Raw genomic sequence first — 17,937 nt, forward strand, 5'->3', positions numbered from 1 at the left:
CGAAAGCCCAAAATTCAATGTGAAAACGAATCGCGTAATCACAATTTGCAAAGCGTATTTTATTTTTTTATGTATTTTTTTTAATTTAGTTTTTATTGAACCGTCTTAGGTACATGTAATATTATGAAACAAGCCTTTAACTTAGATAATCCATGCCCATGTTTGAAATCTGATGTTTGTTTATACGCAATCACAGCAAAAGCTTTTCACTTCCATTCACAAACAAATAAACGTTTTGTTACTTGAATGTGTTTAACATATATGTATGGTAAACGTGCGTATTCATGCGTTCAAACTTCATCAGACTTGTCTCAATTCCTTCGTTGTATCCCCCATTATAGCGGACTGGAGTTGCTCTGATTCGTATCAGGGATGAAACGTCGATTACCACACGGTTGCTCATTTCCTCATACCTTTCCGAAGTCCGGGCTGGATTGACCACAGTCCCCTGTGAACTCCGAGACTTCAAACAGCAACAATGTTTTTTGTGTTGTTTTCACCAACCACTTGGACTTTACTGGCTCTCCTTCTGGCCCTGATATTGCTGTAAGTAGAATTAAAATAATATTTTTCTTGAATTCATTCGGTGTGCAGTAGTAAAAAAACAACAACAAAAAAACCAGCAACAACAACAAAAACTTTTAAATGGCTACAGCCTGCAGCATTAATGTGTTTCTCCTCTCTGTGACATAGGTATGGGATTTGGCCATACGGGTTTTTCAAAAAGCTGGGGATCTCTGGACCGACGCCTCTGCCTTTTGTGGGAACAGTACTGGGACTGTCAAAGGTAGAAATAAACAAACAGCAATGGAAGAAAAAAAAACAACATTTGGATTTATTCAGTGCACTGAGTACAGTCTTCACTTACAAGTTATAGAGAGATGATGCATGCAATACTGTTTATATGTTTGGGTACAGAGAGACAAACTCATAAATTCGCTCTGATTAAGATGAACTGTAAAACTAACCTCATAATTTAGTGGATATAGTACAGTTAGTCCACATGCAGACACAGATGATATACAGAAGTTCAAACCGTGTTCTGTACACATGTAGACAGTTAGACTGACAAAACAAAAGGGCTACAATATATAGGCAATAAAAAAGAGACACATCAAAATCAGGCAGGAAACAAAGCAGACATAGAGGGTAAAAAAAAAAAAGACTGGGATGCAAACTGGTGCATGGCATGAAGACATTAAAGTGGTTACGTTAGGGACCGACACTATGGGAGTGGGAGAGTAAAACGATGCATCTGATCACAATCAAGGGAAATCAGCATGAGACACATGCAGGGCCCAATCTGTAATTGCCCTCGGCCTAAGGGGACACAAATAAAAACTGAACTGAACTGAGCAACAATACACCTGACATCCAACACAGCAAAGACATTAAACATAAAACATGCACAATCATGAAATAAACCACGAAACTAGAAGCTAAACCATGATGACAGAACAAAACAACAAACCAGTGGAAGGATCAGGGATCCCCGATGACTTAAACCCAACGCAAACGTGAAACAACTAGAACAATCGTCTATGAAGTCCATTTTTCTTGGAGTTCAACTGATCTGTATTTTTCTGTATTTTCTTGCAGGGAATATTTGAGTTTGACCGGGAGTGTCAAGCCAAGTATGGGGATGTCTGGGGGTGAGTTTCACTTCTTCATCAAAAGGTGAAACAAATGTCAAGTGTAAAGCTGCCAGCACAGTAAAGTACTGCTTTTCAGTCTCCCAGCTAAGTAAATCATTATTATCACAAATAAGTACCATTATGTTCAAACTACTTTTAATCGCTACTGCAGTTATTTGTGCGTGAAGAAAATACTTTACGTGATTTAATGCATTATAATACTTACATCGCTACCATTTTTGGGTCAAACTGTTTGATTTAACTTTCACTTAAGCACAATTTGTAAAAAATACCTCAGAAATCAGATGTCAGTACGCTCACTTTTGAATTCATATTAAATCCATTTTTATCTGTGTTTGCATAGACAACAACATTATTCTATTTAAAAGAGAAAAAATAATCCTGTTTACAAAAAATATAGCTAAGATATTATGCATTAATTTCTTTGCATGAAAAATGTGCTTCATGTGCAAATATTTGATCTTTGGTCGACTAAAGCAAATGCAATAAAGTTGAGTTAAAATGTAACCAGTTATTTGATTGGAATAATAAAGACCGTAGGATAGAATTATGCAGTACAACTAAAACACTTGAGAAAAAAATAGTTACTTTTTAAGTTAATGTAATGGTGTCGATTACAAAAATGTCCCAAGTAGTTGTAATTATTCAGTGTAAATCTGCATCACAGAAAAAGACTGGAGTTTGGCTGTTGTACATTCAAATCAATGTACAGATTTATTTCAAGATTAGACTCATAAATGGAATCAAAAGTTCAGTTTGTGCCATTTTATAATATCTAATCTCATTCAGATTCCAAGGATGTGATGTAATTTCCTCTGTTTTCTGACGAGTTGAATGATATTTTGGTCTGTCGATAGTAATATCCCTTTCTTTTTATATATTCCAAACTATGAAATGTCCTTTTTAATTTGTTAATAATTCACACATTACTCGAGCTGGGATTGTAAAACCCACTCACATTTTCCAACAGGGTATTAAAATGTTATCTGGATTAGAACATTTTATAATTTTTTTAAATCTACATTTGCTCCAATTTATTTATTTTTTTCTGTTTAATTCAAAATTATGTTTTTTATCGTTAGCTGCGTTTGTGTTTACATGATTGCTTTCTGATTAAAATCCTCTGCCATTGAGACGTGCGCTTGTTTCATTTACGTGAACTGATTTAAGTATTGTGATATTTACATTGTTTCTCGCTGTTTTTCCTGGTTTCACTGGGTGAAACTGATGCTCAAACTGCATGATTAAAAAAAAAACTGTTTCCGCACAGGTTGTTTGATGGACTAACGCCGATGTTGATGGTGTCCGACCCTGAGATGGTTAAAACGGTGATGGTGAAGGAGTGCTATAATGTGTTTACCAACCGCAGGGTAAGGAACACTATTGCATTTCATGCGAACAAAAGAAATGTGAAACAGTTGCTGCTGTCCAAATCAACAAAGGCTAGTATTTTTTTACACATTTGGTTTTAGTATCTGACATATTTCCTATGTTCTAAACAAATTATGGGTGTGCGAGATTTGGAATTGGAGTTTTATTTCCTCCCTACTGTATTTTTTTTCTCAATATTGGGGATATAAGTAAGTGCTCCTGCATCTAATCTACTATATTGAGGTACATTAAAGGAAGATGAATACGATTATGGGTCAGCTGCGGTCGCAAAGACGAGACTGGAAGAAGGCCAGTAAAGTACATGACATTTTCATTTTCACAGGACATCATTAGGATGAGGGGACTCATGGAGCACGCCGTTTCAATAGTGAAAGATGAAAAGTGGAAAAGGATCCGTAGCACGATATCTCCATGTTTCACCAGTGGAAAGCTGAAACAGGTTGGTTTGATACCTGACCTCAGATGACCTTTTAAACATTATGTGTTGTAGAGATGAGGAGGAAATCCATTTTTTCTGATTTGCATGAAGCTGTGAAACAGAAAGTGAAACTTTTTAATGCAACCTAAAACATATTAACCGTCTTTTATGTTGTGGATAAATACTGTTGTTAAAGTGCCTAATACTCTAGTATTAGAGTATTATATGAGCGTTTTCTAATCTGTGTAAAAGTATTGACAGTGCGACCTTGATAATGATGACGATAAACAGAACAATAACTTCTTCTTGTCTTTCACCTGTTTCCTGAAGGTTTTCCCCCTCATTGGTCGATATGCAGACCGACTTGTTGACTTGCTGGGAAAATCTAATCTGGATGAATCCGTCGATATAAAAAAGTGTGTTGCTTGGAAAAGTTTGTTTTTGCATTACCGTGAAACCTTCATATGTTTACATAGTCTCCACAAAAAGTGTAATGTTTTCACAGTTTTACTTTTTGTAAGTCGTGAACTTCAGAAATACAATATTGGAACATTTTTGAATTCTTCACTAGATCACATTTTTATTCCTTTTTTTTTTTTAAGAGGACAGTTTTATCACTGTTTATCATTTTATCATTGTTTTTGAAACCTTTGTGTTCCTATGTTAATAGTGTAGAAATAACTGACAACATATTTATTCATTTATTTATCTGTCTTTATGGGGTCTGCTAATTGAGCTGTGTTTGTTTTTCGTAGATTTGTAGGACCTTACAGTTTCGACACCGTGACCAGCGTGTCTTTCAGTGTGGACATCGACTCCATAAACAACCCCAAAGACCCCCTCAGTGTTCAAGCCCAGACAGCTACTAAATTCAGACTTTGGACAATATGGTTCCAATGTATGTGTGAGTTCCCGTTCTTGTGGGCAGGTATAACCCAATGTGGTATCACAACACGTCTCTGGTCTCCTTTCAGTGGTTGTCCCCTTTGGCAATTATCTGTTGGAGATCCTCAATCTGGAAATGCTACCCAGAGAAGGTGTAGAGTTTTTCACCGGCATCCTGAAGAAATTTAAACGCGATCATCAGACAGAAAAATCAGTGAGTCAGTCATCAGTGAATGACTATTTCCAGCCCTCAACTTTTTTTTATTTATTTCATTTTCTTTACATCATTGCATGACTTTAATTACATTTTGTCACGTCTGACTGTTATCTGTTCTGATTCAGACTCAATCAGACTTCCTGCAGGTGTTTCTCCAGAACGAGATACCAGAGTCTGCCATAAAGAGCGAGCAAGAGCAGCCGGCTAAAGGTGTGCAGACGTCTCTTTAATTCCATTTAATTATTGTCACTGTCTTGCAGTCACCTGTGGCCACATTGGTGAGACGATGAGGTACTGGAGTAGAAGAAAGGGTATTGGAAGTGAGGACTGCTTTTGTTGCAGGACTGACCGAAGAAGAGATCATTTGCCAGGCCTTCATGTTCATCCTTGGTGGCTACGACACGACCAGCACAACGCTCGCCAACATCTTTTATTGTCTGGCCACAAACCCTGACGCACAGAAGACCTTGCAAAACGAGATCGACGCCAGCCTTCAGAAAGACGTACGGTAACCCTACACAATTTCTCCGGTCCCACAGTTGACGCCAAACTCACCCACTTTCAGTTTCGCCTCCAGGCTCCCGTCTCATACGACGAGCTGAACGGTCTCCAGTACCTGGACCAGGTGATTTTGGAGTCCATGCGTTTGTATCCCACTGCGCCTCGACTGGACAGGGTGTGCAAGAAAACGGTGCAGTTCCACGGCTTCACCATCCCCGAGGGAACCCCGGTTGGGGTTCCTGTGCATTTTTTGCACAAGGACCCGCGATTTTGGAAGTCTCCGGAGCTCTTCAGACCCGAGAGGTGAGCGTAGCTTTCATTATTTACGTTTAAAGCTCAGATGAAGTGATCCATCGCATGAGTGAAAAACAATAAATTGATTGACTCGTTGATTCAAGTCAGGATACATGTTGAGCCTGCAGAGTTTGTATAATTCTGGAAGACGGGTGTTTTTGTTATTTGGGTGTAGGATAAAGCAACACTGACGTAAATTAAGATAAATTAAAAAAACTAAAAAACAAACAAAATATATATATATATCTTTTGTGTGATTTGCAACATTAAAAATGTAAAGGGGTTAGGATTAAAAAAATTATACTTCTTCCTCCCTTTTCGATCATCAGCACAGATTGTCAAGTGTATGAAGTGATTGGGATGAATGTCTCTTTTTTGTTTATATTTGCTCTGTTTCTGTGGTTTGTTTAAAAAAATGTTTGCACATGTTCGTAAATAAATAAACAAAAAAATGTAATTGATCAATAAATATATATTTTTTTGACCTGATTTGGGCCGGGCCATTTAAATGATAACGCGATACAAAAAAGTCCAAACTTTCCCTCTTAGTTTCAATGACAGAAACATCCTGAGATGTTCACACGTAATGCTTTTTTTTTTTTTTTTTTTTTTGAAGCGCAATGTGAAATGTTTTTCAAACAATCAAACAAATAAATAAATTACGAAACCATCCACCCAACACTCCACCTCCTCTTGTCTTCTCTTTAGAGCTCCATTATTTTGCCCTCAATTTAAGCCCCTCCTACATAAAACCCTGACATTGAGGTGCCTTTCAGTAATAGTGTTTATGTTTATTACATTACGACGCCATACAATGTTCATATTCAAAATCCAGCAAGCACAGAAACGGCTTTCTTGGACGCGTCCGTTCTGCTTTCCACTGAACTGGACCACTACCACTCATCTTCTCCTACAAAGTGACATCAATTCCAGTTGGAAAACTGGAAAACTTCGATTTCCAACTCAGAAATCCCCGCCTGAAGGAGGCAGGTCGTTTCAAACTGTTGCTAAACAGCAGACACAACTGATAATTCAGAGTTTTAAAGACAATACAGATAGAAGTACACCCAACAGTGATATTTGATTATAAAGAAGATAAGATATTAAAGAAAAAGTAGAAACAAAAACTGTGTTTTTTTTCCCTCATTTTATTTATTTACTTTTTTTAAATGCAGGTTCAGTAAAGACGGCGGAGATGAGATCAACCCGTACGCCTACCTGCCGTTCGGACTCGGCCCTCGCAACTGCGTGGGGATGCGTTACGCCGTCCTCGTGATGAAGATGGTCATCGTGCGTCTGCTGCAGCGTTACACGGTGGAAACCTGCAAGGAAACCTTGGTGAGAGTCACTACTTTAACGCACTTTAGTGCCGCTGCGCCCTGGCCTCTCAGACTTGAATGTCTTTTTCTTTCTCTCTTCAGATCCCGCTGCGGTATAACATGAAGTTTCAGCCCATCAAACCGATCACACTCAAGTTTGCAGTGAGACCACTGTAGTCCAAGAGGGAAGATGAAAACACGGACGCCACATTACCTCGTGACAGTCCTGTTAAGCTTGTAAACTCACAATTAAAACTCATTTAAAACAATCGCTTGGTAACATCATATGATTCTATGTCCGTATCATATTAAGTCAATACTGGTGTTGATTATCTTGGGAAAGGAGTGTAATCATGAAGAAGTCTGAGTGATTGTGTGTCCTCATTATGTATAATTGTTTAAAGGTGACTGGCGATGGGGAACATAAAATGATTCTTTCTGCAGTCTCTCATTCTCATGAAACAATATCGAAACATCTCGTGCATATCTAACCTTCACTTCCTGTTTTCTTTACACCGTCTTGAATGATTGATCAAACTGAACTGGTGATTTGACTGCATGTGTAACTTTTCTTTTTAGGTTAAATTGTACTCAAATGCTGATTTCCACATATTCAAATATATCAAGTCTGTTCACGCATTCATGTATGAGATTTACCATGCAATAAATATGATGATTACACGAGTGTCGTGGTGAACTCTTTCGTCACGTCAAAAGTGACTCACACTCATCTGACAGTTTGTTGTTGCAGCATTCGCCTCGCGCTGATGTCCGGAGAATTAAAAACTCTCTTTTAGCATCATCCATCCTCTCAAGACTCCCTTGCAAAGATCAAAGTCCAAACCTGTTTGCTTGCTTACGCAGCAGCAGGTCGTGGCACGCTTACCTGAATTACCTCACCGGTTTCAGGCTTGGTCTGGACAAAGGGTAAACTTTATCTATGCTCTCATAATGCGCCGGCAGATAGACGTAGTACTGGAGACAGCCTTTGGCAACGAGTGCTGGCAGTGAAAGTCATGGATGGAGCCGGCTTTTCACAGTCACACAAACATGATTAGTGCTTTTATTCTGAACTGACTCCACAATAAACTATTGAGAATATCTTCTTGCCTCGGCCTACATTTGGTGATATTCTGAATATGTGTCACTGTTAGGAATAACAGGAAAAATATCCTTGAAATAGGTTTTTATATATATGGAGAAAGATCCCAGGTGTGTTGAAAATGTTAGTTGTGTGATCAGATTTTGTTTATAAAGTAGAAACAGATTCTTGAAGCAAAACCTGAAAACTTAATCTAAGGTGTGACCTTTTTTAAACCAGACCCAGATTATTTGGAGATATCAGCTGTGTTTTAATGCTCCTTAAAGTAGACATTTCATTTCAGTAACTCTCAAATACTTGAAACCAGTTTACCACTGGAAACTTAGTTTAAAAGGCAGAATATTTTAAATCAAAATGCCTCATTTATATCAGACTTTTAGGGGTACCATCTCATCTGCACTCATACTCTTTGACATAAATCTAAATGACTTGTGTTGGACCTTGGACCTTGGTGCCACAGAACAGATTATTCCCCAAAAATAGTGAAGCAAGGAAAGTCAGTCTTCCAAACTTGTAACTGTTTATCAAGTGTGAAATAGTGTAAAACTAAATGCACTTTTTTAGGTGGGAATAATTAAATGCATGTGTTGTGATTCACTAAGCTAAATTTACAGAATGAGAGTCTTCATTTCAGAAACAGGCCCGTATTCAATTCTGTTTTATTTATTTAGCATTTGTGTTTCTAGATGGCTTGAGAATTTAAAAAAAACAAAAAAACATTCAGTGAGAAATGGTCAGGGTGAAGAAAAGGTTAAACTTCCTCCAGTGTGCAGGCACGGTGTGTTGCATAAGAGGCAATGTGACTGGTGCTGTGGGCTCCTCCTCCTCCTCCTCCTCCTCCTCCTCCTCCTCCTCCTCCTCCTCTTGTTCAGATCTTTTTTAACCTGCCCTCATAATGGACCAACTTCCTCATTTCGAGTGTTGTTTTGACTCCGGAGAGCAAACATGATCCTCACCTTGTTTTCTCCCACCACCTGGACTTTACTGGCTCTGGTTTTAACCCTCCTGTTACTGTGAGTTGACACTCGGTAATTGATGAAGTTGATAACGAGGGTGAGTCTTTGTGACAGTTGTCTCTAACGGGTGTTGATTTATTTGTACCAACAGATATGGAGTGTGGCCATACAGATTTTTCAAAAAGTTGAACATACCTGGACCACGCCCGCTGCCTTTTGTGGGAACAATGATGGGCAACAGAAAGGTATGCAGGCAGAGTTGTTTTTGCTTTGTTTTTGGGGGGGGGGGGTCCCCCCCCCCCCCAAACAAAGCTAAATTCAAACTGCATGTTCTGATTTCTTTTTTCCCCACACATACAATCTTTTCTTCCTGTTCCTTTTAATGTTTTTGAAATCAAATTGGTAAATGGACTGCGTGAGCAGCCCCAAAGCGCTTCCCATAGCTCGTCACGTTCGCCCATTCACACATTCATTCACACACTCATTGGAGGCTGCAGCCATGCAAGGCGCTGTCATATTATGGTATTGTCAAATGTCAATATTTTAAAATCGTAAAAAAAAAAATTCCTAAAATCAACAGTGAAAGCCATATTAAGAAATACATAATGAAATGTGCAATGATTTATTTAACAAATGTTATATATATTTTTTTAATTATTGTTATTGAACTTTTGAAAATTACATTAAATTTGATTTTTATGAAAATAAAGGTATTTTAAAAATAGAATAATAACCAATTCTATTTTTTAATTGCTTGATTTTGTGATTGATTGACTGATTTTAGTAAATCAATCTTATCTTAGTCTGTCTTATGGCATATTATTTGGATTCTATAAATTTTTTCATATATTTGTGTTTTCAATTCAGTTTTACATTGGATTTACCTTCCTTTGTTAATTCTTTGTCTCTCTCTCTCTCTCTGGATATATTTGTATTTACAGTTTTCTTTTCAGTGTTTTGTCTTGTTATCACTGTGCCAGTTGTCCCTGAAGCATTTAACTAAAGTGGTTATGAACACTGACAATCAGAGATGATTATGTTTATTCATCATCATCTATTGTATCTAACATGAATTTTTACACTCAGTGAGGGGGCTTGTGTGTGGAAATGTTTATTTCTGTATATAAAACCCTTTTCTTAGTATTTAAAATCTCCGGTTCTCTGTTTTTCTTGTAGGGGATTTATAATTTTGACCGAGAGTGCCAGACCAAGTACGGGGATGTCTGGGGGTGAGTGAAGTTTCTGTAGTTTATATGGTAGAAATGCTCAAACTAAACATGAGTTCAGAAGATATACAATGCAATGCAATTTCTAATAATTTTATCATAGTGGAGCTTCTAATTTAATTTGATGTTTATATGCACTTCAAATTTGTACCCACTTCTGGAGATAAATCTGCCATGATTATTGAAGAAGGAAAGATCCATTAATCAAAACCTGCAGCACAGTATCGGACCAATTCTAAACTTTTATCTGTCAATGAAAAATACCAGTTTTCAATTGGAAATTGGTTTGAAATTATAGTGATAAAAACTGGGCAGAGTGCAAAACTTAATTTATAGTTTTTCGAAACATAATGTTCCACTTAAGATAGATTCGATTTTTTTAAAATGCAACAAGTAAGGACTTTAAAAATGACAATACATTGCCGTAAACATTAAATTCTATTTCTTAGATCTATGGATCTAATTTTTCATTAATATTTTGATTAGTTAATTGATAAACAAGAAATATTTTATCAAATATTTCTACTGGTTGTGAGTTGCACCGGTTTTCACTGGTTAGCTGGGGTTGTAGCTTTAATTATTACAAATCTACCCCCTAAATCCTTTCATTGTCTATCACTTGATGGTAAACGGTTATATTTTACAATGTTAGTTTTGCTGTTTCCATTGATAGTTGAATGAGAGACTCTATATAACACTAATAAATTGTAATATTTTGTAATCACATTGTTTGTATTACAAGAAATCTTCATATGAATGGCTGTATTGGGTGATGATGTTGTGTTTGTGCTGTGATGTTGTGTTTGTGCAGGCTGTTTGACGGGCGGATGCCGATGTTGATGGTGTCTGACCCCGAGATACTGAAATCTGTGATGGTGAAGGAGTGCTACACCGCGTTCACCAACCGCAGGGTAAGACAGGAGTCCTCCGTAACTTTTCATCATCACACAAATTGCACAATCTGGGGAAGTCCTGAATGTCTGGAGGTGGGGCCAGTTTCTTTCTCATCGTGATGTCATGATGCAATACGAACACAACTGACACAAGTGGAAATATTTCACAGTAAACATTAACTAAATTGTATTTTTTGTTAAACGACAGATAATACAACCCAATAAGCATAAACCAAAATAAAGAAACAGGATAACAGTAGGAATTAGATTACATTTATATTTTAACATGAGTTGAGCATTTTAAATTCTGTATTTTAATTTAGTTTTCCATGAAGAATTTGTACAGAAGAACTATGAAGTTTAATAAAAATGTAATGCCACGTTATCTGTCGGTGTAATAAATAAACTTTAGCTTAAAGGAGCAGTAAAGTTATTAGGCTGTAGACAGGACAGTTAACTAAAATGTTAATGGTTGTAATTTGGTTGCATGATTGCTCTCCTTGTGAAAAGCCTGATTTTCTACCTTATTTTCCCCCTTTGTGCTGTGAAGCCATTACGATGTGTTCTTTGATACTCATCTGCTGTTCATCTGAGGGTGTGTGATCTGGGCTTGTTTTCATTGAGTTTGGTGGTTTGTTTTTCTTCTTGTGTTTGAGGAGGAAACTGTCTAATCTGACAAAGCTGGTGGGATTTCCTGTGAGCCGCACATTTTTGTTGTGTGCCGAGAATGACTTGAGCCTTAGAGAGCTAAAGTAAATCAGCAGAGGCCCAAAACAAAAAATCATGTGTGAAACTTAGCGGGACTTGGGGAATGCAGAAGTCAGGCAGAGAGCGTTACAGACTTTAAGGTCAGAGATTACATCAGGACACGAGGCCCCGTGAAGGAAAACAGGAAATATCCCTCACTGATCCTCCAAAGACAGCACAGACTGAGAAAGTCACTTTCTGTAATACAGAAACACGTTCGTCCCCTTCTGTTCCAGTAAAATGCCACACAAAGGGAATAACGCAGAAGCAGCTGCTCTTAATGAAAACTCGCGTTGCGCTTGAACTCCCAGTGCTTCTCTGTTCTCAGGTGTTTGAGGGACAGAACGGACCCATGGAAGACGCGATTACCGTGGTGAAGGACGAGAGGTGGAAGCGGATTCGGAGTACGATATCTCCGTGTTTCACCAGTGGGCGACTGAAACAGGTTGGTAAACAAACATATGGACATGATCCGCCACTTTAAAGAAGGAAGGAAGGAAGGAAAAGAGTCTCCTTAAGCAACAAATATACACGAATGAGAATGAAAATGTAAAAAAAAAAAAAACTAACATGTGAATGTGTGAAGTCATGTAGATACAGAAGAGAAGGTTTTCTATATATTGTGTGCGTGCGATAAGTATATATTGTTATATTCTTGTTGATATTAGTAGGTATTCTTTTTTCCCGTGTGTTTTTCTTCTTTCTGAACTAAAGCAGCATCCGGTGAACCTGAAGTCTGCAATGAGGGAAAAAAAAAATGCTTCCTAAATGATTTATTTAAATGTTGTAGTGGTAAACCGTCTCGGTTATTCATCACCTGGAGTCTGCATGTTCTCCCTGTGTATTTTCCACACTCCAAAATCGTGCATTTGGTATTAACTGGTGGCTAGGATTTGCCCCTGGGTTTGAATGTTTTGTTTGTTTGTTATTTAATTTATTACCAAAACTATGAGCAACAAGTGGAAAAAGTTCCAGTAGCATTAAATAAAAACCATAAATGTATGAATGTGGAAGTTTCAGGCAACATGTTGTAACTTCCAGAGTTGAAAGGTCACATTAGCTCATCTTAAGTCGTTTTCAGCGTTGAGGTAAAAACTCTCTTTGAGTCCATTTATGAAACCATAAAAGCACATGTTGCTCTTCGACCCCATTTAGAGTTTGACGTTGATGAACACATTAACATTACACAATGTTTTTTTTTTTTTTCCTAGATTTTCCCTCTGATTGCTCGCTATGCAGACCGACTCGTTGAGAAACTTGGAAAAGGTGATTTGGAGGAACCCATGGATATCAAAAAGTATGTTGTAAATCTACCACACGATCCTTTGTCCAATTAATAGACGCGTTTATCATTCAGTATTTCTGTTTTTCTGCGTCCCGTAGATTTGTGGCACCTTACAGTTTAGACACAGTGACCAGCGCATCGTTCAGTGTGAAGACGGACTCCATAAACGACCCAAACGACCCCGTCGGTGTTCAAATCCAGAAGGTTCTCAAATTCAAATTGTGGCCTTTCTTATTAACAAGTAGGTTTTATTTTTTTTAACCCATTATAAACAGACGTCGTTTGAGTTTAGATCATCGATCATTTCATCTTCTCCTTGTAGTGGTTTTTCCTTTCGGTAAACATCTGCTGAAACTCCTCAAAATTGAAATGCTTGACCGAGCTGGCGTGGATTTCTTCTACAACATCATCAAGAAGTTTAAGGACGAGCATAACGCGGGGAAAGCAACAGTAAGTCTTCATTTTCCTGAAGACTCTTGTAAAAATTATATTTTAAGGAGAAATATAATCACAAAAAGTCCTTTAGTTCAAAATCCCTGGTATGTGTTGATGGTCATTCGTATAACTAGAGTGTTGTCCTGATGGCCTGATTTTTTATTTTTTTTTATTGTTTAAAAGACAAAAACACATTTTGACAACTGAATTCATTGCAAGTGTAATAGAGATAAATTTAAGGGATGAAATTCGTTGCATGTGGATCCCAACTGACATTACCAATCATAATAATAATCTTTTATGATGCAGCAAACAAGTCAGGCAGAGCAGACGTCACTAGAATTAGAGGATCAATGTTATCATAATACAAATGATTGCAGATATTTGAGGGGAAGGTTTGTTTGTTTGTTTGTTTGTTTGAAAGCTCAATGTGTTGTGATGCAGACTCAAGGAGACTTCCTGCAGGTGATGATTCAGAGCGAGATCCCAGAATCTGAGACGCAGAACAAAGATGAGCAGCCAGTCAAAGGTACGATTCACCTCACCGTGCAAATACGACTCTCCTGCATCACTTTAGGCATCTTTTGTGAGCCGGTGCATCATCATCACTACACCAAATGTTCCAGATGGATCTCTGTACTGTGATCCGCTCAGATGTTATGCCCATTAAAGGACCGTACAGGTTCGAATTACAACTCTGAAGGAGACAATCTGTGCTGGTGTCAAATTACACAGCTCTCTGAATAAAGGTTTCTTCCTTTTTGACACATTTACTCTAATTCCCCGTGTGATTGCTTTGTTTGTGAAAGTTCCCACCAAACAAGACTAAACTATCGGCTGAAAAGAGGTTCTTGAATCAACACTAATTTGACTTTTGACGGTATCGTCTTCCTTGACATTCAGAGCTGTTGATGGAGGCGCAGTGAAAGAATATTGGATGGTTTTGTCCTGAGTTTTGGTTCTGTTAGGAAGTGGTCTTTTAACATCTTGACATCTAAGTTTGATAGCAATCGTCGCCTTGTCGGTTGTTTTCCTGTGGCGCACCTCGCTTTTCAGCTGAAGTCGGCTGGGATTGAATCCTAAATTCAAGAGCGTCGAGGGATAAATTGAGCTGCTCGCAAACAGAACGTGTGTTCAAATGGAAATGTTGTGCTCTGTTGCAGGTTTGACTGAGCACGAGATTCTTTCTCAGGCGTTTATTTTCATCTTCGGGGCCTACGAGACCACCAGCGCAACTCTTTCCTTCATTTTTTACAATCTGGCTACAAACCCTGACGCGCAGAAGACCCTGCAGGCAGAAATCGATAAGAACCTTCCGCAAGATGTACAATAAAACTGCACATTATTTTGTTTTCATTTCTTTTTAGTTGGTTTTTCCTGATATATATATATATATATTTTTTTTTTTCCCCCTCCTCCAACTTCAACACACATTCCCAGGCTCCCATCTCATACGAGGATCTGACTGGCCTCCAGTACCTGGACCAGGTGATTTTAGAGTCGATGCGTTTGATTCCCACGGCGCCTCGACTTGACAGGATGTGCAAAAAGACCATGCAGCTCAACGGCATCACCATCCCCGAGGGAACCACGGTCGGGATCCCCGTGTACGCCTTGCACAAGGATCCACGATACTGGAAGTCGCCGGAGCTCTTCAGACCCGAGAGGTAACCGATCGGAATAGACTTTCGTTCCATCTCTAAAGTCTCCATGGCTTTAAACGGCAGATCTGGTCCGCGCAGGTTCAGCAAAGACAGCGGCGAGGAGATCAACCCGTATGCGTACATGCCGTTCGGACTCGGCCCTCGCAACTGCGTGGGGATGCGTTACGCCGTCCTCGTGATGAAGATGGTCATCGTGCGTCTGCTGCAGAGTTACACTGTGGAAACCTGCAAGGAAACAATGGTGAGACTCACGCTTTAAAGTATTCGGACAATCTGCTGCTCCTCCGTTGGCTTCAGGTTCGTCACTGCGTCTTTCTTCCAGATCCCACTGGAGCTGAACTGGATGTTTCAGCCAGTCAAACCTGTGAAGCTGACGTTTTCCCCAAGACACCAGTAGCCCCCCGAAGGAGGATCTCCATCTACTACTACTCTTGCTTAACAAGCACAATAGCGGTTTTTAAACTCCTTGCACAATCATAACTTTTATACAAATGAGCAGTTTCCTATAAATTAACTGTAAACGTTAAATAAACTTTCTTCATGTTCATGAATTGCGTGTGTTTTCTTTCTTTAATTCCAAATTCTGCTGCACATTTTTGCTCTTTTTATGATGAAATAAAACACAATCGTGAACTGGGACCGCCGTAATCAGAGGCGGTGATGTGGCGCTTGCGTGAACTTGAAGCAAGTTATAAACAAGATCAATTTTGTAAGTTCTGCTTGTGGTGAGAACTAGTCTAGTGTTTCTGACAAACAAAAACTAAAAACATGTATCCAGCCAAGTGAGAAAAGGAGCATCAACATCCTCTAACTGGAAAAATTTTCAAAACTTTTGCATTTTTCAATGCAAGGATTTTGGCTCTTCCTACTTTTCAGAAGCAGAATTCAACACGTGTTGCATTATTCACCCAGTAATATGGAATGTAATCTCCATTTAGACCAGCTGGGCATCGTTGGTTCTGCTTGACTGGCCCTCAGAGTGTCTGGGAAAGCCTCAATCAAATGAAAATGACTTAATACATCTAAAATGGTCAAATTTTCCCCACGTTATTGGCCAACATTATTGGTTGGGTTGAGCAGAGCCAGCAGCTGTTGCCTCACAAAAAGACAGTTAATGGAAAAACAATATAGTTTTTATTTACTCATGTACTGAGCTCAGTAGTTAGAAAAATGTGTGTTGCACATTTACGTATTGGAATATTTGTTATATATGAAAGTCATTTATCGGAACAGTCTCGAGCCACATGTCGTATAGTTTCTTTATTCATTTTCAAACCGGGTACAAATGTGTTGGGCTAAACAAAGGTCACTGTGAAAAGAAAAAAATATATATATTTTTTTAAGTGACTGAAGTTTCCCGACCTGCGTTCATGGCTCGCACACGGTGCAGATCTTTCTGCGAGATATTTCCCGCCGTAGTGAATTAAATGAACAAAAGGAATGAGGGAGTGACGGTGATTTGAGAACGGTGAAGTTGTTGCTATCTTTGGTCATTTAAATATTTTATACTTTTGAGTGTGGTGATATGAATATGGAGCAACAATTGAGCTGGTAGATAGTTGTCATGTAAAAAAAAAAAACTAATTCTACGGGGAAAAAAAAAATCCAGCTGAAGCCGTGAACATTTCAGGAAACCTCAGTACTGTAACAGTACATGTAACTGCTAGCAGAGGGCGCCGTCCGCAGCAGTACCGGTGTGTGTGCATTAAAAACATAAAATGTGACATTTAACACACCTGTTCAGTCCAAATCAGACGGTTCTGCTGGTTTTATGAAAAATCTGAAAAGTCCAGAAAGTTTAACAGTTGAGGACTAAATCAATGTTACTAAATATATTGTAAAACTCCCTTAAAGACAAAAAGAAGACATCAAATCTCTCGGGCGTCAGTATTCATGAAAATATCCAACAAAACCGGTGCTACTTGTGGAATACGGTGATCATTTGTGTGTGTAACTTGGCCCAGTTGGCAGCTCACTGATACTAAACTGTTTATAATACAAGTGTGCACACCCATTCACGCACTCATTCGTGCACCAACAGGAAAACAAAAAGCAGCAAACATACAAAGGTTGTAAACAAAAGCTCTTTCTGTTTATCAAAGAGTATAAAACTGCGCCGCTGGAAAGCTCTCTGGAGTGACTACTGCATTAGAAAAAGCAACAACGGCCAAAACTCAAACGTGGGGATTAAAAAAGTTATAGTACAAAGCCTTTTCAGAGTCCTGAGTTTATCAAAAGATAAAACCAAAAAAAAATAAAATAAAAGGCCCAAAGAGAGTCACCGCTGGATTTGTTCACGGCGGGACTGTTTTCCAGCACATCCACCGCTCGTGTTCAGGACTGTGCACAGCGTTGGTGGAGTTAACAGCGCGTGTACTTGCAGCAAAAACGCAGCATCTTTCTGTAAAAGTGTAAAAATGACACCAAAAAGTCCAGAGAAGTCAACAACGTGGCTGTGCGTCGTTCTAGACCCGGCACGGATGTGAGGAAATAATGAGTGTCCAGATAATCTGCAACCTGCAAACCATGTTCCACTAATTTATATATATTTATAAAAAAAATTAAAAATACTGGTCATATCCAGCACATTTGAACCGATTTGCAATTGAAGTTATTCCAAATGACTGTATTTGACATACACACAAATCTTTTTCTTGAATTTACCTGCTGTGATTGGTCTGCATGATAACCACCTTCCTGCAGAATATGCAAGCATTTTCAAACAAGAAACAGTTTGTGTGATGATTATCAGATTACAAGGTGAGACAACGTTTTAAAGGGGACCTGTTATGCTTTTTATTTTTTCTTGCATGTAATGTATAAAAAAAAAATTTTTTTTTTAAATTAAATTTAATGGTGCACTCAAATCAAACTGTCAAAAAAGATTGAATACGTGCTTAACTCTGCTGTTACACTGCAGATGGAATAATGCTGCAAATGACATGAAG

At 38.4% G+C, this 17,937-nt stretch overlaps 1 protein-coding gene across 1 annotated transcript; it reads left to right on the top strand.

Annotated features, from left to right (window-relative positions):
• The first annotated feature begins 416 nt into the window (after window positions 1–416).
• LOC308120480 (uncharacterized protein) lies at window positions 417–15,538 on the top strand. The gene is made up of 27 exons (XM_080481096.1): window positions 417–546; window positions 694–787; window positions 1,600–1,652; window positions 2,926–3,025; window positions 3,370–3,486; window positions 3,796–3,881; window positions 4,221–4,363; window positions 4,440–4,564; window positions 4,693–4,777; window positions 4,910–5,070; window positions 5,145–5,371; window positions 6,538–6,700; window positions 6,784–6,843; window positions 7,433–7,608; window positions 8,722–8,796; window positions 8,891–8,984; window positions 9,916–9,968; window positions 10,777–10,876; window positions 11,934–12,050; window positions 12,817–12,902; window positions 12,989–13,131; window positions 13,213–13,340; window positions 13,770–13,854; window positions 14,489–14,649; window positions 14,766–14,992; window positions 15,068–15,230; window positions 15,312–15,538. The coding sequence occupies exons 1-27, from the start codon at window positions 479–481 to the stop codon at window positions 15,384–15,386; spliced, it is 3,165 nt and encodes a 1,054-aa protein (XP_080337222.1). The 5' UTR covers window positions 417–478; the 3' UTR covers window positions 15,387–15,538.
• Window positions 15,539–17,937: the final 2,399 nt, after the last annotated feature.

The sequence above is a fragment of the Lipophrys pholis genome (genome assembly GCF_963383615.2).
Source record: "Lipophrys pholis genome assembly, chromosome: 15".
Classification (NCBI taxonomy): domain Eukaryota; kingdom Metazoa; phylum Chordata; class Actinopteri; order Blenniiformes; family Blenniidae; genus Lipophrys; species Lipophrys pholis.

Bases quoted from the DNA above. Each gene is read 5' to 3' on its own strand.
- LOC308120480 (XM_080481096.1), top strand. From the start codon at position 479: ATGTTTTTTGTGTTGTTTTCACCAACCACTTGGACTTTACTGGCTCTC. The intron at 788-1,599 runs GTAGAAATAAAC...ATTTTCTTGCAG, and splicing joins CAGTACTGGGACTGTCAAAG to GGAATATTTGAGTTTGACCG. The intron at 13,855-14,488 runs GTACGATTCACC...GCTCTGTTGCAG, and splicing joins AGATGAGCAGCCAGTCAAAG to GTTTGACTGAGCACGAGATT.